This window comes from Corvus moneduloides, chromosome 7 (assembly GCF_009650955.1).
Source record: "Corvus moneduloides isolate bCorMon1 chromosome 7, bCorMon1.pri, whole genome shotgun sequence".
Taxonomy (NCBI): Eukaryota; Metazoa; Chordata; class Aves; order Passeriformes; family Corvidae; genus Corvus; species Corvus moneduloides.
In genome coordinates this window covers 37,472,296-37,496,445 of record NC_045482.1, presented here as the reverse complement: position 1 = coordinate 37,496,445, position 24,150 = coordinate 37,472,296, and the positions used below count along the sequence as shown (strand labels likewise).

Genomic DNA, 24,150 nt, shown 5'->3' with positions numbered 1-24,150 from the left:
GCACATAAGTCTGACCGACAGAGAAGGTAAGAGCACATAAATATATATAAATTACCTCCTTCATTTTGCTAGTTTTTTGAAAACAGGAATGTAATTTAAGTACTACTCATTAAAAAAAATGAAGCAGGGAAATGCACAGTAACTTGGGAAATTGTGCTGTTAGTTGAAAACAAAATTACACTGAAAAAAATTTCCAAAGAAGGTTTTAAATCCTAAATTTCAATATGAAAATGCAGGGCACATCAGTACTATGAACAGCATGGGTATCTGAGCATTGTCTATGTATCTAAAATTTATTATTTCTTGATTTTCTTATAAGTTTTCCACTTTGAAGTGGGAAGAGCAATTGGCCAGGTGTTATCATAGCAGTGAGGGGTGCAGAAGAGCTCTCAGGCCTTTTCCCAGGAGCTGTAACACCAGAGTATAGAAATAAAAACTCAGCACCCTTCCCTCCTTTGTCCTGCCCACTGGGATTTGTAATTCTCCTTCAGAACCTGTTCTTGTGATTCTTACGAAGTCCCTAATTCCAGATGAATTTCTGGGTTTGGAGCTGTTTCAGTGCTAACTCTGCTTTCACTCCAGGTCTCAGGGAGCCCCCCCAGTTTTACAACATGTTTTGGTCTTTTGTTTGGAGAGTACCTGTCAGCTTCAGGTACCAACAAATTTCCTCATCTTTTTAATTGATGGGGATAATTAAAATGCTAATCCAGGTTGGTGGCCAAAAATAATCCTTGAGAAATGACGGTGGAGATCTCCTCTTGCTGTCTATTCTCCTTGACAATACAATTTCCCATTTAGCCAAGTCCTTAGCCACATCCTAATCCCTTCATAATCACTTTATTCTGCTCCTCTAATTTCCCATGTGACAGAATATCAGACATATTACTACAGTTCCAAAAGATGAGTGCTAATGTATTTTCTTTGTCTAGAACAATCTGGTATCTTTTCCAAGAAAATCATGCTCTTAGTCTGGGCTGACCTGCTTTTAGACTCATTTTCTATCTACCTCCATCTCTGATTACTCCCATTATTTATTCCTTCAATCTGCTTATTTTTGTACTCACAGTAAGACTTTCGGGGTGGTTTTGCATAGTGATTATATAGATAAAAAATCAGATTATGAAATGATTCTGCATGATTTCATTTTACTCACTTGTTCCACCACCAGGACTAGTTAGAACCAGTGAAGGATGTGGTGCTTCCATGCTTTTATGAAGTGTAGCCACAGCAATGATTTTCCTTTTGTGAATGCATAGTTTGGTGACATCTTCGTCCGCTTTAACATCTTCAGCAGTTCTCTGCTTCACAGCAGCTCCAGGATCAAAATTAAAGACCTGGCAGTGAAAATTGCAGCGTTTAAAATAATGAGTACAGGCAGCAAAGTCACCAAATTCACATAAATTAGGAACTTTATATGGACTAGAGGAATTTTCCTCTGTTCTTGACTGCTCCTACATTGCCCGAGAGTTTCCTTGACAGGATGTTTGGAAACAACAAATAAAAAATGAATATATTTATAATAACTGAGTCAGATCCTCTCCAAGAGGGGCTAAGGCAGAGGGGAGCTGAATTTTGTATCTTAAGGTCTAACTTTGGGTGGACACCACTTATTTTAGAGATGATCTGAACAGAGACTGAGTCATCAGCATGGGCAGCTCATAAATATTATGGCACAGAGATCCAAAATGATGCTGTGCTTTACCTTGGGAAGAACAAGAGGACATTCTAGGCCACACTTGCACGTTCCATCAGTCAGCAAGTAAGTCTTCACCTGCTCCAAGCAGGATAATAAAGACCCACTGGGACTGTAAAGGAACAGAAATGATGAATATGAGCTCTTTGATAGGTCATGACTTGCATCTGCTCACAAGGACAGTGGGGAAAATCACATTTCATATTTTTTTCTCATAGTACTTCTTGCTTTTACTCAAGAATTGAGATAACAGTGACAAAAAACCCCCCGAACACATTTGAAAAGAAACAAAACTGTTGCAGCCGGGTCTCTTTGTTGCACAAAGTTTGGTTTCATTCAGCTAAAATTTCGACCTTCTCACTGAAAGTGAGGAATATTACACCAAGGAGCCAGGCCAGTGAGCTCCTGATAAACTGCACTCGGATTTCTCCAGCTCCCACCAGAAAATCATTATCCCCACATCCCAAAATAGGGCACTGGAAACTCTGTTATGGCAAAAACACCAATTCATAAGATGAAAAAAGAGTTCTCGTGTCCCCAGCCTGTAACTTGCAGATTGCTCTTTATTGCTGGGCCAGCTGAACTGTTTATCTGGAATAAAACACTGCTTATTAATGGCAGCTGTAAATAGCCCTCATTCAAACAAAAACAACTCAAGTGGAATAGTTTGGATCACGAAAACACTCATGACTCAAAATTCCAAGCTATGACGAACTTTGGTACTTAGAATCCAACACATAAACACCTCACCCTGCACGAGAACCGAGTCACATCTAAAGCAACATCTGCAAGTGACATTTAAAGTTCTGCTGACAGTTTAAATAAGTAATTTCTTTGCCAGACATGCCCTGAAATATTTATTTTTGGGAGAAGTGCTCAGGTTGAATATGTGTAACAGTGACAGTTTGGAGGGTGAGGAAGATGAAAGAGCAATCTAAAAATAAAGGTACAGGTCTGGTGACTGGTCAGGAAGTCAAACCTTCCCTGTCTGAAATCCTTGGGGAGCAGGGGGAAACTGTTCTTCATTTTTATTTATTTTAACTAAACCAGGATCCTGTCTGATCCCTTTGGATGTTCTCACCTGTCCTGATCATGCTCAGCCCAGACAAACTCCACACTTGAGGATGTAACAGCTTCCCATGGGAGAATCCCAGACTGACATTTGCTCTGAACCATCCCATATACGCCCAAATCTCTCCAGACACTTCCTGTGATCTTTAAAATCTCCTGTTAGAAGGCATTCCCAGGAATATGATCTGGAGTGAGGATGCTGTTTTATTTGCATTGGCTAAAAAAGGCTGCTTTTCCTGGGATAATTTTAGTAAAAAGAGATTTTAAATAACCTTGGTGTGCTGTTTGCCTGGGCACACGTAACCAGCGCAGGCTCCAGGAGATCCTGGAGCCTGGAAAAAACAGGAGTGTGCTGACAACCAGTGAGTGTGAAGGAAGGTCAATCCACTAAATGTGTGGGATGTGGGATGCAGCATCCCTACTGCACACACATGCAGGGCTGTTTGTCCACAGAACCCAACCCAATTTTAAAAAGGGCCATTTCTTCCCTGTTTCTGCCTTGATTCTGAGCAGAGCTGTAAACTCTGCAAAGTCTCTTGTGTGTGCACAAAGTTAGTGACACTTCTGTAACACACAGGATAATCCACAGCTTCCTTTGTAAGAAACTACCACAAAATCATGGAATTCCAGACTGGTTTGGGTTGGAAAAATCAGCTGATTCCACCCCGTGCCATGGGCAGGGACACCTTCCACCATCCCAGGTTGCTCCAAGCCCCATCCAACCTGGCCTTGGACGCTTCCAGGAATGATTTAGGCCCTACTTAGCAGCACTGTTTTGCTAAGAAAAGCCCTGAGAGTCAATTCAGTGCTTCTACCAGGTAATGAAAACCAGTTAATGAATGGATTTAATCTTGATTTAATCCAAAGCAACTGCTGACAGCTGACAGGAGAGCGTCCGTGCTTTCCAAGGAGGCACAAACAGAGAGTCTTTATTCAGCTGGGATCATCTATTCCACTTAAATCATGTCAGATCTTAATATATCCACTAATTTTCCCTGGGATAGCTGTGGAGTCAATATTGTTTGACCTTTCCTCGTCTCCATAAATGCTGTGCATGCTGGCAGGGCAGGGAGCAGCTTGTGGAGACTCAATCCTGGAGGATTCAGCTGCCCCGACGGAGCCCTGTGGATGCTCCATGTCAGGCAGGAGATTGGATTATTGGACTTCCACCCTTTCCAACCAACACATCCTGCTCTGTGCCTTGCACCAAACAGGAGTGTAAAATATTTTGCTTCATCAGAACAGCTCGGAGAAGGCAACCAGAAAATTCACCAAAAAAAAATACATTGGAAAACTTGGGAAAAGGGCAGGAATGAGCTTCCCCACAGCTGTTGAAAATGTGTAAAACTTGTTAGAGCTGTGCAAAATGAAGTTCAAAAGCTGGTGGGATCATCAGGTACATAAAAATACCAAAGCATTATTTTCCTGATGTCTGGATATAGAGATTATTGGGAAAAAAACCACTAATCCACAACTTTTCCTTTCCCGTTGATCTGTGACTGAGGCAGAGGCCCAGTGAATTACAGCTGTAATGAGAAATACAAGGGCAAGGTGGTTTCTCTTTGCCATGGGTATCACTGACATGGATTGGGTTTGATTCTGCTAATTGAGAACACAAACCAGAAATCCTGGAATGCATCTGATCCTTTATGGTGGTTTAGTGGAACACTGGAGTGTGCTTTGGCTCATTACAGGCTTTGGTATTGGTAATACACAAAATGTTGCGAGAAGCAGTTATTTTAATCACAGAACAGTGGAAGAAATTTAAGCAAATAACTGACTGATAATCACATAGGCTTGTGTGATGCAAACCCAACGTCCCCACATTTTATAAAGCTAACTTTGATCTTTTTTCCAATAACATTTAATTCAGACTCTCTTTGTCCGAACACATTTATTTCATAGCAATTTCGATGCATTTCTTTGTGACCGTTCCAGGGCGAAGCAAAAAAAATCCAATAAGCTGAGAAAATAAACAAATAAAGTACCTATAACTTTGGATTTAGGTTTATGTTCCTGGTTTTTTTTCTACCTGAGAAATGTGAGGGGTCCATAGAAGTTGAAGAACATCAGTGATAGTGAACACAGAACCTTCATGGGCATAAAAAAATGGGTTTGGAGCTATTGAGTAGTCACATAATTTAAATTTACTTTGAAAAAAATCACAAAATCATGGAATGGGTTGGGTTGGAAGGGATCTAAAGCTCCATCCCTGCCCAGGGACACCTTCCACTGTCCCAGGGTGCTCCGAGCCACGTCCAACCTGGCCTTGGGCACTGCCAGGGATCCAGGGACAGCCCCAGCTGCTCTGGGCACCCTGTGCCAGGGCCTCAGCACCCTCAGAGCCAGGAATTCCTTCCCAGTATCCCACCTAAATCTCCCCTCCTTCAGCTTCCCAAGACGATCTTGCACTCGAAGAACAATTTCTTGAAGTTTTTGAGCAGAAGAAACGAGCTGAGTCAGCAATTTCCTGCACATTGTGGCCAAACTCCACCGAACACCGGCCCCAGCCCCTGAGGTGACCTTACCTGATGTAGAGAACTCCACTTTGGTCCACCCTCCGCTGCCAACCAACGGGAACTTGCACTGCTGGTGGCCCTCCATCCGTGTCCCCTCCGTCACACTCCTTCCCACCATTCATTTTCCTGTTTCTGGTTATGAGTCTTCAAAGATATCAACAGTAAGGTGATATCCTTTTACTACATGTCATCCTGGCCTCCCAAAGCAGGCCCTGCAGCACAGCTTTCCCCAAATCCTACAAAGTGCATTGGGAGGCTCCAGCTCAGTTTGAAACCAAGTCCTTAAAAGTGGCCATTTTGGTTAATGAGTCACTTTCCCATTATAATCCACATTAAATATGCAATGTTTAACTCCTTATATATTCATAAGGATGAACTATATAGATAAAAATTAGTGCTTCCAACTTGGGAAATTCATAATTCACCAATCCTTTGTTACCTGTCAGAAAGGAGAATGGGGAAAAGGAGAATTTCTAGTTCAACAGCATGATGGCTCCAAGCTTGATGACTGTCTAAGATAACTTGTATTTTGTGAAAGCTTGTCTCATTTTTATAAATATGAGTCAGATCCAATACCTCCAGGTATTACACCCTTTATATGCCACATTCTTTTTGTTTTCTTTTTATCTTCTGTTCATGATCCAAGTTGTCTTCTTGAGTTTCTTTCCTGACTCCTTGGCTCCAATCAAACAGCCTGAAAGATACAGATGTGGGAAACATGTGAGCCATTCTCTCCAGCCTTTCAGCCCAGTTCAGTAACTCAGGGAGATGTTTACAGCTGCAGCCATTTCCAGAGCTTAAAATCAAAATTTTAAATGTCAATGGAACCATCAAAATAAGGCTCAGAGCAAACAGAATCCTGCCAGCATTTTCTGTTTATACGTGGATGCAATTGAGCTACATCTTAAAAGCTATGAGAGTGCAACTGCTGGTAAATAGTTGATGTACAGTTTGGGAGAATTAAGGGATGCATCTTTTCACTGAATATTTTCACATATGCTTCTGTTCAGAACTATCAGCAGATGACTAAATTAATGCCCTTTAAAAATTGCTTAGAAAACTGAATGAATTTCATGTGAAGGAAGCTGCTTCTAGGCTTTGATAATATCCATAAAAATGCAAACCTCCTGCATTTCGATTGAATTAAAATAATCATCTCACCAAACAACTGGGTAATAAAAAGGGAAAAGCCAGCGGCAGTGACTGATCTCTGAATACCTATGAAACAATCTGAATATCCTCAGCAATAATTCCCCTCAGAGATTTTCTCTCATGACAGAAGTTGTGTCATTCCCCCAAAATAGTTTTTTCAAGCTGACCAGGTGAGACTTAATTCTTGAGACTGGACATTTTATTGAGGTGAGACAAACATGGAATGTGGAATTTAAATAGCAAATACACCAGAAAAAAAGCAACAATCCTAAATTCAAATATAGGATGGCACTGATGACTGCTGCAGTAACAATGTTAGGAGGTTTTATTTGGAATCAGGTGTCAATCCTGCCTTATTCCCAACACTAACATTATGCCAACATGTTAAAACATAATCAGTGTTATAGACCTGACTGATTTTAATAAGAAAAGGGTTTTTTTTTTAAAGACAGAAATGGAACATAAAGACATTTCTGCAATAACACCACATTACATCTATATTTAACAGTAATAACAGCTCCTTCCTTCAAGACCACTAAAGCAAGACTACAGAGGCATAAATATAGTCCTGGAAAATGTTCCCTTAAGTACCCTCATGCAGAACATTCCCTTTAGAAGTGCTGCTTAGAAATGTAAAGTTCCAAATGCTCCAAAAAGGGAAAAAAAAAAACCCAAAACCCTCACCAGGGTATTTCCAAGAAGGCTGTGGATACAAGGAGTTGGCTGGACAGACCCCCTCCACTGAGGGGCTGGAATCTAAAGAACAGGGAATTGGCCAAAGGTTGGAATCCATGATCTTGGAGGCTTTTCCCAACCTTAATGACTGTGTGAGTTCAGCTTTCCTGCAGGATGAAGGCTTCTGGAATGGGCTGGCACTGTTCTGCAGGGATCTGGTTCCACTTTCCCAAGCATTCCAACGGGATGCAACCCTTGGCCAGCCAAATCTCAGGAAGGGACGAGGGGCCTGATGAGCTCCTGCCCCGTGAAGGTCACAGTGGGTGTCCCATGGACACCCTGTCAGGTCTCCTATCAGAACAATCTACCCTTTAATCTCCCAGGCTGGAACACAGAAACAGGATTTGGAGAGCTCTTGGCAACAGTTCAGGGCTCCCTGAGGTTTTCAGTTCAGAAATTTGGGGGTTTGAGTGGTTTTATTCTGATTAAGGAGGGAGCAGATGAGGTTTCATCAAAAGCAGGCCAGAATTTACCTTATTGCTGAAAGCTGCACTGGCATTTTTACTGTAGGTCCCATGGAAGGCTGAAACAGGTAAAAAATTTCCCTGGTATTGTGAATTAAGTGAGAATTACCCTTCTGTAATGCAATAAAATCAGAAAATTTATAAAATACTGGGAGCACCCGGTGCAGGGGAAGTTGCTCATGTCTCAGCCCAGCCTTGCTGTGGCTCATGTTGCTATTTAGGGCCATTATGAGCAAATGATATCCAGGAATTGCTTTTTTTTTTTTTGCAAGAGACACCTCAAAGTAACTTTTCATTTCTACAGCTTCTGCAGGGCCCTGCTTCAGCTCCCATTCCACCTCCACCACAGGATTATCACCATCTAATCAGATAAACCTCTGTCTGGACTGCACCTGGAGTAAAACAGGACTGAAAAGAGCTAAAAAAATTCACTGAACCGTTTAATCTGTGGAAAGTATTTAAATATTTTTAGGAAAAAGAGCAGGGTTAGGTGGGATATTGGGGAGAAATTGTTCCCTGTGAGGGTGGGCAGGCCCTGGCACAGGGTGCCCAGAGAAGCTGTGGCTGCCCCTGGATCCCTGGAAGTGTCCAAGGCCAGGTTGGATGGGGCTTGGAGCAACCTGGGATGGTGGAAGGTGAGGATTAGAGGATCTTTAAGGTCCCTTCCATCCCAAACCATTCTGGAATTCCATGGTTCTAAATTCCATTCTCCTCCAGGTACAAAATTACTTCAACCCCCACGCTCCCCTAAGCAGGAGCAGTGACCAGAGCTATTCCCAGCTCCCAAATTTGACCTGTTCTGTGCAATTTTCTGTGCTGGGAGGACACCCTGAGGTGCCTGGGTGTGATAAGATCCAGAAAACCAGGCTAAGGCTCCCTGGGAGTTTCCAATACACACACAATCCGTGTTTTATAGGAAATGCTCACGGAATGAGATGTTTTTCCCTAAAATCCAGCAAAGTTCCATGTGGATTTCCACAAAATAAAGCCCCCAGTCCATGCAGTGATCTCTGCATGTTGCCATAGGCAGGAATGGCACAGGTAAGAGGTGCCCATCCATATTTCCATACTGAAATCCATCGTAAGCCACAGATGGAAAGCTCCTGGGTGTTCTTTGATTTAATTAATTTAATAACACCACACAACTCAAAGCTCTACTGGTCCAGAGATTTACAACTCAACAGGACAAGAGGAGATAGCTTCAGGCTGTGCCAGGGGAGGCTCAGGTTGGACATCAGCAGGAATTTCTCCAAGGAAAGGGTGGTCAGGCCTTGGAAATGCCCAGGGAGGTCTGGAGTGCCCATCCCTGGAGGTGTCCAAGGAAGGCCTGGAGGTGGCACTCAGTGCTCTGGGCTGGAGATGAGGTGGGCATCGGGCATGGCTTGGACTCCATGGCCCTGGAGGCCTTTTCCAACCTTTTCCTGGGATTCCACGATTGCAGAACCCCCCCATCTCCTCACGCACCGTTTGCCCCTTCCCCATCCAAGCACTCTCTGAAGCACTTTGGACTGGGATGCAAAGGAGTTGGATTTTGGACCAAACCCAAAGCGTTCTGGACACTGGAATGAATCCAAAGGCCTGATTTCCATCAGCCATGTAATAAATCCCTCCCCTCAGTAATCTCCTCACAGCTCCAGACAAGTCCTGTTATCTCACCACAAGTAAAAAAGCTTTCCACATCCAAACCAGCGACCACTTTCTGCCCTGTGCCAGCACATGATGTTTAGATTTGTTTTGCAGTCCAGTTTCATTACAATATCCTTCAAAATATTTCACTGGAGAACTACGCAAAAACTACACGGAATTCTTTCCCCCCTTTAGCCCCCTCGACCCCTTCCCTGCACGGAAAATTTCTCCTTAATTTTCATCTGCTGGTGCTCTCTCCCTTTTTGAAATGTTGGGTTCCAGGCAGCCTCTTTGCACACTCAGCCATTAATATTTACTTTAACAATTTTTTTAGTCAAGTGGGAAAATAGAAAACTCGATAGGATATAAAAAGAAATTTAAACTAGGTATTAATTGTCTGGATTCCAGTCTGTTACATACGATACGAATGATGTTTATTTTATTAGCAAGTGGACGTTGAGCCAGTTAAGACAAATTTTGACAGGTTGATATTGCAAATCATGGAATGGTTTGGGTTGGAAGGGACCTTAAAGGCCATTTTGTTCCACCCCCAGGGATACCTTCCACTATCCCAGCTTGCTCCAAGCTTCTGAGTAATAAATTCTTTCCTTTTAAAATATAATCTAAATCTCTCCTCTTCTTCCCCCTTGTCCTCTGATCACTTTTGATGCTCCATTACTTTTTCCTTGAACATGAACTTTTAAGTGCCCAACAATTCCATGGATCACAAAGGGGCTCCACAATCCCTTCCTGGCTCTCTGAGGCACAAATCCCAGCTCCTACCTTTGGAGTGGCCACATTTTGAATATAAAGCTTTGCAAACACTTAGAACAAACACCAAACACTGCTTAGAGACACAAATTACAATCTCATTTTCGAGGCTTTCCTTCCTAGCCCCAAAAAACCTCCAAAATGAGAAATACTCTCAAATCACAGTCTTGGGGTTTCAGAACTAATAAGAAATTTTAGCTTCTTAAAAAGCATCACTTTCAAAGCACTCAGCGAAAAGGAGTTTTTATTTAGTTACCACTTGCACATTATTAATCTGTTTAAGTCTATCAAAGCAATTAGCCAGGATTCTCCTGTATCATCTAATTAGATACAAATGTTGCATCATTTTTTGGGAATGCTTTCCCACCTTGAAAAGCAGCATTCTCCTGACTAATTAGATCAGTGATGAATACTTTATGAGGGCCTATTTTTAGGCCAATGATTCAACAAACAAAAGGGCCTGAAGTAGGAAGGAAACCTTGAATCCTTCAGGATTCTTTTCCTTGGGGTGGTGTCCAGGCCATGGCACAGCTCTACAAGTGATTTACTCATGATTTAGTCATGATAAACATGATATATTCATGATATACTCCGGCCTTCAGGTTGAAAACACATCTCACTTGTAAATACAGAGTATTAAGAATACTTTGCCACAACCAGAAGATTGCTCTGCACTGAATGACTTAATTAAAATGGGCATTTTAAATTGCCCCAGTGCCAACTCACTTTGTACCAGTCCAACCAGCTCTGATACTGAGTTATTTCCAACTTTTAAAGCAGTTTTATATCAATAACAAGGTTTATATTTTCTTATTTTATATCACTTTTGACGCTGTGGAATTTTTTTGGATTAGAATTTAACCACTCTACAAAATAATTCCCTGGAGGTGTCCAAGGAGCACCTGGATGCAGCACTCAGTGCTCTGGGATGGTAACAAGGTGGGGATTTGCCACAGGCTGGACTCAGTCTTGGAGGGTTTTTCCAAGCTGGATGATTCCCTGACAGCCATTTGGGTGAATTCACCCATAAACAGCAAAAATCCATGAAGACTCCAGGCCCCTGTCCGGGTTCTCCACACCCAGGAGCCCCCTGGATGTTGCCCTGCTCCCAGCCTGCTTTCCCAGCACGTGGTTGGACAGAACCCTCTGGCATTTGTTTTCCTGAGCATCCAAGACCAGATGCCCAAAGCAGCCAGTTGAGCTCTGCTATTTAGGGATCTGCACTAATAAAACAACAAGGAAATGATTTTCATGGAGAAAGACTGATTTATGTCCATGGAATCCAGCTGATTATTAGGAAATCCAAATCCCTTTCCTTGGAGCATTTTGGCTGAGGGTGCTGTTAATTAATCAGATATAAATCTGATATCCTTCCCACCAGTGTCCAGGGAAAAATCAGAGTATCCTTGATTTTGGAGATTTGATTGTGCCATTAAAGTCATCCAAGGCAATGGCCAACTGGGCTGAACTGGGAAGGAGCAGGATTCTCCCAGCAGTCCTTATGGATAGCACCAATCCCTGAAACCTTCTCCTAGGACGATCTTTAACCCATCTTTCTGTGTAATTCCCAGAGCTGGGAGCAACTGAGGCTGCCACTTCCAATGAAAGAATGGATAAAGCCCATCCTTTTGAGATACAGAGAGCTCTGAAAGGCTTTGCACAAAAAAAGCGAAAAAAAAAAACCCCAAAAAAAGGCAGGAAACAAAAGGATTTTGGGTTTATCCCTCATCCCTGGCTATTCACTATGGATTCACGAAATCCACCCCATGGAAGGACAGCCAGGAGTTCGGATGCTCTTCCAAGCCTTGCACCACATGGATTTTTTCACTTCCCAAGGGAAATAGGTCAGAACTGTGCACGACACAGACCTACTTCGTGTCAGAGAGATGGCAGCACTCAGGTATTTACAAAATTAAGGCTAATATTTGGTATGCACCAGAAATCAGCCCCGAATGATGTCACTGTCATCCAAACCTTTCCTAGGGAATATTACTAAATGGAATATCACTGAGCAAGATGTTAATGAGAAGTGGAGAAACTTTACATCCACTCTATTTTAGGGGAATTTGGATAAAGAAATGAGTTTTCTTTCAATTCTCGTGTTACAGGCTTCCAAAAAGCTGATATTATTCAGCAGAGTTCTGCAATGATTTTATAATGAAGATTATATGAATTTTAGGAATCTTTGATAAAGAATGTTCCCAAAATATCTAATAAACAGATGCAGAAAGTGGGGAGGAAATAACTATTTGTAAGTGCTCAGTTCTGCTGCACATTGTTGACTTAAGAGGTTACCAGGGAAATGGAAATTTGGGAAAATGAAGATTTAATTTAAAAGAAAAAAAAAATTTGAATAGAACTCTTTCAAAAACTGACCAGGAAAATTCAATTCGATTTTAGACAAGCAATTAAAAAACAGGGAAAAAAAAAAAAAAAAATCAAGATTCCTGGAAATCTGGGGAAAGACTCCAAGCACCAGAATAACAATTATTGAATAGCCCCACATCTCCATCAATTTTAGGAGCAAAAATTAAGCAATAAATGACCAAAATGAAGCCCACCCTCCCATATTTTCAATGCAGAGGTCTCAATATGATACAACCTTCTCTGTATCAGACACCTGAAGTTGAGGACAGAGCAATATTTCAATAATTTGAATAATTCAGCCTGAGTTCCTGCACAGGAGAATGTCAGAACTGTAGCAAGATTGCAAATTAAACCCATAAATTATGCTTTTGTGCCAAAGTAGTAATCACGTGCCTGTACTATTTTTAGACCCTTGGAATTTTTTCTCCAAGTGCTCTTTTTTCAACTGTTTATTGAATTACGTAGCTCTGCTCAGCAATTTCCCTGATGAAAGTACACTTAAGGTATTAAAAAATATATGGGAACCATAAAAATCAGCTCTTCAGACACCTCAATGCAAACCCCCCTCCCTTATCTGGCATAAATGGAATAATATTGGAGAGTCTGGACTGCCTCTGGACCCTGGGATGCTACAAATTTGATTAATCTCTCCATTAGCAGATAATTACTTACTAATTCAATGTAGAAGTATTTGGAGAATTTGGCCCCACTACTTTATTTGAGAGAGTTTTCTCTGTTTTCTAAAAAAAAAAAGGATGCAAAAGTTCAAGGATATTTAGGGGAAAAAAGTGTTTTTAATCCTTTTAAATGCCAAATGTTTCCTTCTTGCTATAGCAGAGATTTATTAGTTACAAGTTTAATCATTTTTAATCAATCTCAATGAAGATTTGTATACATGACCTTTCCTTCTCCAGCCCCTTTTTCTCCTCACACTGCTCTGAGTCAGCTCTTTCCTGAAATCACCATTGGATTTAAAAATATTCCTGCTCACCCTGCCATTAAAACATCACCTTTGTTTTGTTACTTAAAAGCTATGAAACCAATAAAGGCCATAGAGAGTATTTTTAATGTATTAATTAAGAGTAGGGAAGGGGATTGAAATAAAAATGAAAAAAACCTGACCTTTTTCCTCATTAAGCATTAGATTGAAGGTGGCTCTGTTCATCTTGTTCACTCCAAGCTGGAAAATAATCAGTTAAAACAGAAAATAAACAATAGTGAGCAACACACTGCACTTAGGACATTGAGATTTCAACATGAAACGGTTCTTAATTATTTCTTCATATTTATAAACACTTAGAAAGGTTCCTTAGGATATTATTTCTCCTTTGAAACTGTTTCCACTTCTTGTTTTGTACACATTTCATTTCTATCAAACATCGCAGCACGGAAAAAAGAATCTAATATTTAAGAAACTGCGAATGGATGATTTATTTTTAAAAAATCAGCCTTACTTCAGTTTAATCCAAATTCTGGCAACACAGATGATCAAAATTCTTTTCTGTACACACACCCCCCACTATTTTAAATAACATTTTGTGCTTCAGGAGTGTCTGGCTGCCCCAACCCCTTCACTCAGAGATTTACTTTTCAGCAAGCCAAGGTATTTTTAGCCCACTAAAAGGAGCAAAGTGCCTCAATGTTGGTGTCTGTGTATTTTGGGGATGAATTCTTACATAACAATGATCAGATGTGTTCACACCAGCACCTTAATAAGGATAAATTTCCTTGGCCAACGAAGTGTGAGGAGTAGAGTCTGGCTCCTGGGAAATGAAACAATTGATTTTAGGATAAAACATTCCCTGCTTTGGAGCAGGGGTGGTAAAACATTCCTTGGAGGGGATTTGCCACCCAAACATGACAAATTTATGTTTATTGCACAGCAAGGTGGTACCTGGTGGTGATGCTCAGCTCTGCCCTGCCAGGTATCCCTGGCTTTGCTCTGGAAAACCTGATTTTCCTGCAGGAGAAATACCCCAAAGCAGACAGCAAAGGTTTGATTCTCTCCAAAAGGAGCTAAACAAAAGGGTGAATCACAGGCAAGCTTGACAAGCAGAAGAGAATTCCACCAGCTCATCAAAGCAGGGGAAAGAAAAATGAGAGTAAGGCCCACAGGCACCCAGAAATTAAAACCATGTGGCCCTTTAAGGATGCAGCACATCCAAGAGTTTAAGAACAAAGCTCCAAAAAAGATAAGAGCCTGGAAAATGCACTGCTTCGTCCCAGCTGAAGGACAAGATACGGAGCCAGATCCTAACTTACAACTCAAACAGTTCTTTATTCTCTGAAAGAGCCCCCAAAAACGGCTCTGGAATTGCCTAACAGAGATATTGAGGATGTTCTGCTGCTCCAAAAAGTGAATTATTGGGGAAAACGTGGGCAAAGAACCACTCAGGCACCTCTTCATCACAACATATTTAACGTTCATGCTGCAGGTATTTATTTCTCATGTTCCACTGCACCATCTCCTGGACTCCTGAATCCAAGGAAATCAGTGGGCAACTTCCAAAGGCTGCTGAACCTGAATTTCCCTCTCTTTGAAAGAAGAGCTTTTCAAAGCATTTTATTGAAGAAAATAAAGGTCCTTTGGTTCATTTTTACTGCACACCTTCAACTGAAGTGTGTTGTCAGGAATACAAAAGGTTTGCAGGGAAATGAGACAAAGTTGATCCCAAAATTAAGGTGATAGAATTAGAGAAACTGAGGATGTGAATGAAGAGGGATCTCAGGAGAGCAAAATGTTCAGCCCATGGCCAGTGGGAAGTCAGAAATACTGAAATTGTCTCTGGAAGCTCCTTCCTTGTGTGTTTTTAAAAGTTTCCTGACAGTTAGAGGTAAAATATCCCAGTTTTCCATCCATATTTGCAGTCAGGTATGAGGAAAAACAAAAAAACCTTGGCCTGTTTTCTCTTTCCATCTATCCTAAATCACACTTGGTGCAAACGGAACTTGCTTTTTATTTTATTTTTTTTTTAAATCTACAGAGCAACCCCCACCATTGCTTTGATAAAACCCTCTTATCTTTTTTTTCTGCCCATCCTACAGTGTTCCCTTTTTTCCTACAATAAACAAACCCAACGCTTTCAGCTGCTCTTTAGGAGCCCTGATTTCTAAATCTGGCATGGGCTGGTTGCTCTGCTTTGCATTCCTCTGGCTAATACCAATTTAAATGAAATTTATTGATTAAAATTTAATAAATAGACACTAAAATATTATTTAAAAATAAATAAAGAATAAATATTTTAATATTTTAAATATTCTTTTTATAATATTATTTCTTAGAATTATTAAGGGCAGCTCCAGTATTGCAAAACACCTCCTGCCTTTAATCTCACCAAGAGCAAACACACCCCAAGAAAATCTGGGATATTTTTAAGGAGTGAGGAGATTCCTATGGAAGGAGAATCCCGGAATGGTTTGGGGTGGAGCGACCTTGAAGATCATCCCAATCCACCCCCTTCCACTATCCCAGGGTGCTCCAGCCTGGCTTTGGACACTTCCAGGGATGAGGAATCCACAACTTCTTTGAGAATCCTGTGCCAGGGCCTTGCCACCCTCACAGGGAACACGAGATTTGCATAAAATTCCACCAAGGAATTTGCATCTGCTCTCCCTAACCAGGGACAGCTCTCAAAAAAAGGATTCCAAATGAGCTGTGAACATCAAGGATTCTGTGAGAATGCTGCACATCTCAGTTCAGAGGTGATCAGACAGAATTCCACATTTCCTCTGAAGAGGGAAGTCCTGATAAGAATGAAAATGTGCTTAAAACTCTTATTTTGATCCAACAAATATTGCACAGCCACGCCAGTGACTCACTAAGATGCCCAACACTCTATTGTAGATCAACCTAATTTCATTTAAAAATAAAAACACACACATTCCTTCAACTGGGCCACTTCAGATTAGGGATCTCTTCAGCCTTTTCTGGAGGGATTTAAAAAAGCTTTGGAGAAATCTTAAAGCTATGGAATTAGCCTGGTATTTATAGCTCCGTTTCCAAGCGTGTTCTTTGAGCTTCCTAGGACGTTCTTTTCCCCATCTGCTGGTTGTTGACATGGCATAACCTTGCCTTTTGATTAGGAAAATCTGTAAGAATACGAGCATTTGATTTGATATTGTGCTGGAGAGGTCTGGCTCCATCTCAGGCAGCTAGACTTTGCTCCTCCAACCATCATCCAGGGCAGGAATGGTGCTGCATTTTCCAGCACGGAGAACTGGAGTTCTATTGTCTGATTATGTCAAAATATAATACTCCCAGTTATGACTAATGCTCCATGTGAATCACAGCAGCACAAAATGGTGGTTTTCTCCCCGTTACAATGCTGTGCTTCACACGCTGGTTGGATACCATCTGGTACAGTGAGGTCAGGAAAGTTTTTTTTCTTTGTTCTCTTATCAAAAAGTCCACGTTTGGGTGCACTGTCTGCCTTCCACCAAGGCATGAACTGCTAAACTGTTTACTTTTCTACTTCAGCACCATCAAATGTTGAAGATGCCCGATCTTCTGGTTATTTTTTTAATGTTGCCTCAAATATTTCGTCTTCGCCGCCACAGTGTAAAACTACAAAAACCAAAGTTCAAGTTTCTCAGCTCAATAAATGCATTGATTTACTTTGGAATACTCACCTACATTGCTTCTCATGGTCTTGCTTCAAGTTATCTTGGGGATCTTTTAGGCTTTTTAAAATTCCTGCTGCACTTTGAGCTTTGCTTTAGACAGTCTCCTGTTGTGCTCTCGATGATGGGCTATGTCCATTGGGGCTGGCTCCTTGCCTCCCTCCACCCCTCATCTGAGGAACTCCTGCACCCCACTCACATCTGCTGAGATAATCACAGTATTTCAATTAAAACAATGAGCCAAATGTCTTAATTGCACTTCTCTTGATTGCTTTGTAAGCCCTACACAATCACTCTGCAGTACAAACAAAGTAAGATTCGTTTTTAAGGAATGGCTTTGACTGGAACTGAAGCTGCCTCTGAGTTGTACTGATCCACACTAAACCCCTCCAGCTAAAGACAAAAAGCTGAGTTTTAGAGTTGTGATGCTGCAAAAGGCCTTGGTGAGGTAAAAGGTTCCACCAGCACCACAGATGAGCTATAAATGAGTCTTGGCTCAGGCACAGGACACTGGAGAACCCCTGGCTGAAACAGAAGCTGTTGGATCACGGAATCCCAGAATGGCTTGGGATGGAAGGGACCTTAAAATCAGCTGATTTCAGCTCCTCCCATGTGCAGGGACACCTTCCACTAGTCCAGGTTGCTCCAAGTCACATCCAGCTTGGCCTTGGCTCATTATTCCCTGGCATCTGCCTGTTCCTGAGCCATTTCCACCCTTCCTGCTCTGCTCCAGAGGCTCAGTCCCTCCAGCACGGATTGCCCTGCTGCAATCCCTCCGACCCTGAGAGCAGCCAGCAGCCTTCCCAGGACCTGGAGTCAATTAATTGGATTCTTCTAGAGGTGAAATGGATTGGAGCTCATCAGGTTAAAGGCATATCCCAAAAAGTTAATGGGGCCTTTAAACCCTTGGATCCGAGAGCCTGACGACTCACCACAGGCCCAGTTGGGCATCAAATTCACAATTATTGGGGATTCCACGTTTTTTCCAAAATAAATCTTCATTAAAACCAAATGCAACATCAATGGTTTTTGACTCCTTCAGAAAATGGAAAGAATTAGTTCTGATTTTCAAATCACCTCTTCGGAATCTCTTTAAAAGACATTTATCATCACAGTGAAGGTCTGGGTTGTTGTTAAAACCTTCCCCTGTCACAGAAAACCCTGATATAAAATGGGAATGAAAAATTTCAGATAAGCCAAACAAACAGGGTATAACACAAAAGTCACACAGTTCACTGGCTGTGAAGCCAACTACAGCATTTCCCATGATTATTTAAATCTCTCAGTGAAGTTTGGAAGCAAAACCCACAGTTTGGTTTCACTGATTTCATCAGTATCCCCAGTTTAACTGAGTTTTCAATTGATCTTCCCAACTGAAGTGCAAAATTAGGGCCCAGCATTTTGTAAAAATGGACATGAATGACTCTTGGCTGTCTCAAACTGCCTTTCCCAACCTGGCAGAGCCTTTCAGAAACAGGCTTTTTTCACATGCAAACACTTAAAATAAAAATTATTAACTCTGTACAGTTCGTCCCCAACCAGTATCACTTTAAAAACTACACTCCTATAAAATGATGAATATATATTTAGATTTTCTTAAGCACTGGGGCACTAGAGGACTTCCATGTTTAAGCCCTATCCAGAGTTTACCTGTTCTAAATACCGAGTACTAACAAGGAACATTCAGTCCACAATATTATTGAATGCACAGATATTATTGAATGGAAGTATTTCAAAACATGACCACCTTAAGCAGGTTATTCATGTAATTATAATTTATCTTTACAGTAACAAAAGCAATCAGAAAGATGGTATAGCCTGCCATTAAAGAGTTTGCATAAAAATGTATTTTAGATCATAATTCCAGTATGGATGTAACATTCTTCATATAAAATTATTTATTAATGTTTAAACACATTGAAAGGTATTGATAAGAGACATTTTTGTGAAGAATTCCCCATGGAGCATAAAGTGCTAATCACAGCAACCACTGCAAAACTGTAATTTACTGGAAACAATTCCAATAGATGGATGAAAGAGCCCAAGAATAAAACCTAAGTCATAGCAGGGCTTAAAAAATCTGGGTCACATGGCCAGTGCTAAGGACTGCAGGAACATCAGGGAAAGGAGCTTCCTCCAAAGGCCTCGAGAAATCTACAGGAAAGCATCATTAGAATTAATTTCAATGAATAATCTGATTTTTAATTGATCAAAATTAAATAGCAACAATAAATTAATGATAAAATTGTCTGCACTGAGTGTATGGAAATGGACTTACTCAGTGACTACAGAATTTGGGGTGTTTTTTGATCCCATGCGCATCCCTAACAATAAAATTCCCAAAAAAGTTGCAGCAATCCAGCAGTGACTTTATTTCTGGGGAAGACACATCTGTTTTTTTCAGAGCCTTTTGCTGTCTCCTTCCTTTGTGAGCCTCCTATTTACATAACAAGTCTGTGCTAACAGATTAAAAAAATCCTGTCCCCATCTAATCTCTCCAGATACAAACAATATTCTTACAACTACAGTATCTGCAGGATCTAAAATTACAGATTTTTTTTATGAGGAAACATGAAAAATACCAAAAACTGTTATTCCAGTAAGAGCAACAAACGGAACTTTTTAATTGTGTGCTGTCACAAATGAGTTAAAAAGAGTGTGGCAGTCAGCCAGTTCTCTTTTTACTTTAGCTGTAATTTAAATGCATTTCTTCTAAACCAAACAACTTGATTACTGGCTGTTTCTCAGGTTATTTTTCTTATTTACTCTGTGCTAGAACTGAAAACCTCTCCTCCAAACCAGTTAATTCCAAAATAGACTCATGAGCTCCATGCTGGGAAATAGCAGCAGCAGCTTAGAGACCTGTTTGGGAGCATACAGTTCTGTCTGATTTTCTTTACAGTAATTGTTACTTTTATTTTGTTAAGTGAAAAAAATCACATAAAATTATATTTATTAATTGCATTGTCTTTCATTTCAGAGAAATCAGAGAATCTCAGACTGGTTTGGTTTGGAAGAGGCTTTAAACCCATCAAATCCCATTCCTGCCATGGGCAGGGACATCTTCCACTATCCCAGGTTGCTCCAAGCCCTGTCCAACCTGGTCTTGGACACTTCCAGGGAATGGCAATGGTCAGCTCCCCAGAAAGAGAGGCAAAGAGAGAATTCACCTACCTGAAATCAGGAAGACTGGTGGGTGTAATCCCCCAGGATTTGGTGGGTCTCGGAACTTTTGGGAAGAATTAGAGAAGTGCTGTTTCTTCAAGTCTTTGTGGTTTTTGCCCGTTTTGTTGCGATAAAGCCTCTTCTTCCTGCAATAAAATACACGTTGTACTAAAAGGAGATTTGCAGAAAGGCAAATTATTCCTAATTTCCCTCTGGAAGGATCTCTGTATTCACTGCCCATACACACAGAATCAGGAGAATTCCCTACAGTCCAGGTAAGGTCCAGGTGTGGCCGTACCCTCCCCTGCTTGACACTTGTAGAGAATTTAAGGCTGTAAAAACAGAGCCCACACAGCTGGAGAATGGAGAAAAAGACTCTAAAATGAGATATTTTTGAGAAGACCCACCACAAAACTTCAGAGAACTAAAATAGCAAAAAGACGCCCAGTTTTGCTTATTTATATACACATCTCTTTTTATATATACTCACACACATGGACATTTCTATAAATTAATATAAAAACCCCCAAAGTAGTTTAGAACCACTGAAAGTAGGTTATAGACTTGTAGACTTTTTTTTCCCCCTAAAATGCCTTGTAGATTTTCCCCCTAAACCAAACAGAATGCTGTGACTTGAACACGTGATGGAGAATCAGGACCTGGGCCTAAGCAGGGCCTTGTATTTCACTTTATTCCTACAGCCAGCATAAAAAGTGGGTGCAAATATGCATTAGATGTGCATGATTATGCTTGGAGCAACCACAGGGCTCGCAGGATTTTCAGGTTTCCCCAATTCAGACTCAATCCAGAAGGCCTGGCCTAAATCAGGGCTCTGCCGTCCCCTCAGCAGAAAGCCTGAAAACTCTGACGACGCCAAATTTTTTTCCTTACTCCTCCATTTTCCTGGAGTTTGAGGGAATTCCTGAGGAGGGAATTCCTGAGGTGCAGCCTCTCGCTCTGCCAGAGGGCACAACTCATCCCTCTGCTCCAAGGCTGCTCCCTCTGTCCCTCATGGATCAGCCAAGGGAGCCGATTTGTGTATTTCTGCTGGATTAGTCTTAACCCAGATCCTTCCCTAATCCCTGTGGCTGCAGGAATGCTTGGGCTGGACCAGGAAGGAGTGGCACACGGACAGGAACGAGAAAGTCCAAGTGGAAAGAGCAGCAGCCACTTGGAGAAATCCAGGAAGTTTGCTCATTTTATTTCTGAGGCCTGCAGTGCTGAAAATCTTTTCTCCTGCGTTCATGGGAGCATCTCAGCGTTGTCATTGTTTAAATAAAAGTCATGTTTATCTGTTTACAGCTTCCTAATTCTACATTTCAACTGTTATAATGCCAAAGAGCAAGGGAAATGTCTAAAAAATCTGAACACCTGACTAAAGCTGTTGGAAACAATAATCTTGCTTCCATACTGATTAGAATTCCCATCTATTATCCGAGTATTTGCTAGACATGTATCTGGAGAAAATGAAGTCAAAGCACAACAGATGGCAGAAGAAAAAAGAAGCAGCAGCTATCCCACCTTCCAAGGCTACCTTTGCAGGAACATATGGCCTTTTCCTGGGCTTTTGTGTGACAACAAGTTGGCCAGATGAACAGAACTTCAAAAATGAACTGTAACTGCCTAACAACACCATGGACCATGCGAAAAACACGAAAGCTCAAAGAAATACCAGTAAAACAGGCAGGTCTTTCTGAGAAGTTGATTCAAAAATCAGCTGGAAGACCAACAAACTGTCACATCTCTTTAAATGATGTGATACGTCGTTACAAATGTAGCATACTATTTCCTCTATGTGTGTGATATATATATAAGGCTAACATACTAACATATTTACTTTACATATGTGATCTATAGATATAAGTAACATTTTTTCAAAGGTTTGGCAACGCTGTCATTTGAGTGGCTGTTGTTTTGAGCACACAAGAGTTAAGAAGGGATATTATCTATTTTTTGTGTCTCCAGTTACAGGAAAAAAGAAATGGAGTTTTAATTTGCAAGAGGAAAAAATCAGACATTGGTTAAGTCAATATCTCAATCCTAGAAATCATGACTAGCTGATACTGCCATGGAAAGGCTCTGCCTGCAGTTTGGACATTAAACAATTTCACGTTCTCTGCATTCTCCACATCTTGATGAAGTTCATATTCAAGATTTAGACCCGTAAAGTCTGGCGAATAAAGGTCTCTGCAACAATCACACATTCCAATTTATTTTGGTTTTCTCAAAACATCTTAGAATTAAATTTGATGAATAATTTACAAATTATTTTCATTCATCTGTAACACAGCACTTTGAAAACTTGATTTGTTCCCCTCAGCCCCTTTGCATACCTGGTGTACAAGCATTGCTATTTTCTGGCTCACAATGGAAATGTAATCAACTTTTCTCCTTCACTGATCTTTAATTTAATAAAGAGATAACTGAGAAACTGATGAGAGCTGAGAAGATAAACAAGGAATTTGAGGTCTGTATAATGCCAATTTGTCTTTTCTTCTATTTCTCCTAAACAAATGTTGCTAAGTACAAAAGAATGAGTTAGTAAAAAAAATTTAGTAGTTATTACTATGAACTAACAAATCACTGAATTTTCTTATCACAGAATCCCAGAATGTTTGGGTTGGAAGGGAGCTTAAAGCCCATCCAGTCCCATCCCCTTCCATGGCCAGGGACACCTTTGCACTGGACCAGGATCAGGACTCCAGTTCTCTCTGTAGGTGTCTCTCCCTCAGCCTTATTGTACAAAATATAAATATTCCCCTCCAAAGGGAAGACATTTGGTAAAATAACCCAAACAGGAGAGAGAAACAATTGTCACAACTGTCTTTCACCCCAGTGTCCACCCTTTCTCCCTGCCCCTCCAGCTGCTCCTGTGCTCCCACACTGCTGGAACACATCTTCCACAGGCAAGAGTTAACTCAACCCACCAGAATATCTCCATTTCTATCTCCTGACTCGGATTATTTTATAGAAATATATTTGTGTTGACCCCAAGATCAGAACTTGTTCCATTTCTCCAGGAACACGATGCACACAACTCTACCAATACTGGGATAAATGTACCCACAGCATAAGGAGAAGAAAGGATACCTGGACTTTCAGAGGAATCTCTTATCCCAAAGGCCCAAACTCATTAGGAGAGAAGAAATTTCTTGCAGCAAGCACACCAACAGTTTATATTTTTGCCTCATGACACTTTATCATCACATAATAAAGTGTCTTCTTTTAGCCATGACATTATGCCATTGTTTAAAATTAAATCCTCCCCAAAGAAAATAACATAAACTTCTCTCAACTGTGTTACTTCTTATTTAAAAATTCTTGGCACAAATCTCCGTAACTGGCAAATCTTGATTATTTTAAACTCTCTCACAGGGCAGACGCTGCCATGGGAGCAGAGAGGAGACCCCAGCAGACTCTGCTCTGGATTCAGGCTCCAACCTGCAGCAGAGAAATTATCCTGGAACTGGAAAGGCTGAGAAAATTCAAAATGAATTTCCATGGAGAAGGAATTCCATCCCAGCTCCATCCCTGCCTGCTCCAGGCTGCCTCTGTTGCTGTCACTCCACTTCCTCCAAGCAGCTCTTTCAAAGTGATGCTGCTAATTAGTACAACTAATTGTCCAATTCATTGATAAAAGTATCAGGATGATATTTGAATAATCCCTGGGCACAGGGCTCCTAAAGCAGAATTCAGTTTCTGGAATTCTGATTCTATTCTTGCTAAGGTTAATAGATGGTTTCCCACTGAGTTTAATAAAATTCACACTGGATCACTCCTGAGTCTATATTTATATAAAAATGCCCTACTATTTCAATCTGTTTGATCATTTTAAAAATATCCATCTTATTTATTCAGAAATAGAGCTCAAAATTCTATCAAGAATTAGCTTGGGTTTGAATGAGTTTTCAGAAAGCTTTGAGAGATTTTACAAAGTCTGGTTTTAAGATTTTTTTTAAAGTAAATT

At 40.9% G+C, this 24,150-nt stretch overlaps 1 protein-coding gene across 2 annotated transcripts in view; it reads right to left on the bottom strand.

Annotated features, from left to right (window-relative positions):
• Positions 1-24,150, bottom strand: part of MBD5 (methyl-CpG binding domain protein 5) — a 109,350-nt gene that overhangs the window by 27,762 nt on the left and 57,438 nt on the right. Inside the window, exons 3-9 of one of the 2 annotated variants that reach the window (XM_032115195.1) lie at positions 20,193-20,329; positions 17,028-17,219; positions 13,521-13,578; positions 5,860-5,977; positions 5,293-5,427; positions 1,703-1,805; positions 1,154-1,334 (exon numbers count right to left, since the gene is read on the bottom strand). In XM_032115195.1, coding sequence (XP_031971086.1) covers positions 1,154-1,334; positions 1,703-1,805; positions 5,293-5,405 — 397 coding nt within the window. In that variant the 5' untranslated portion in view covers positions 5,406-5,427; positions 5,860-5,977; positions 13,521-13,578; positions 17,028-17,219; positions 20,193-20,329. Of the gene's footprint in view, positions 1-1,153; positions 1,335-1,702; positions 1,806-5,292; positions 5,978-13,520; positions 13,579-17,027; positions 17,223-20,192; positions 20,330-24,150 lie in introns of both variants that reach the window. The other variant, XM_032115194.1, reaches the window with a different exon arrangement.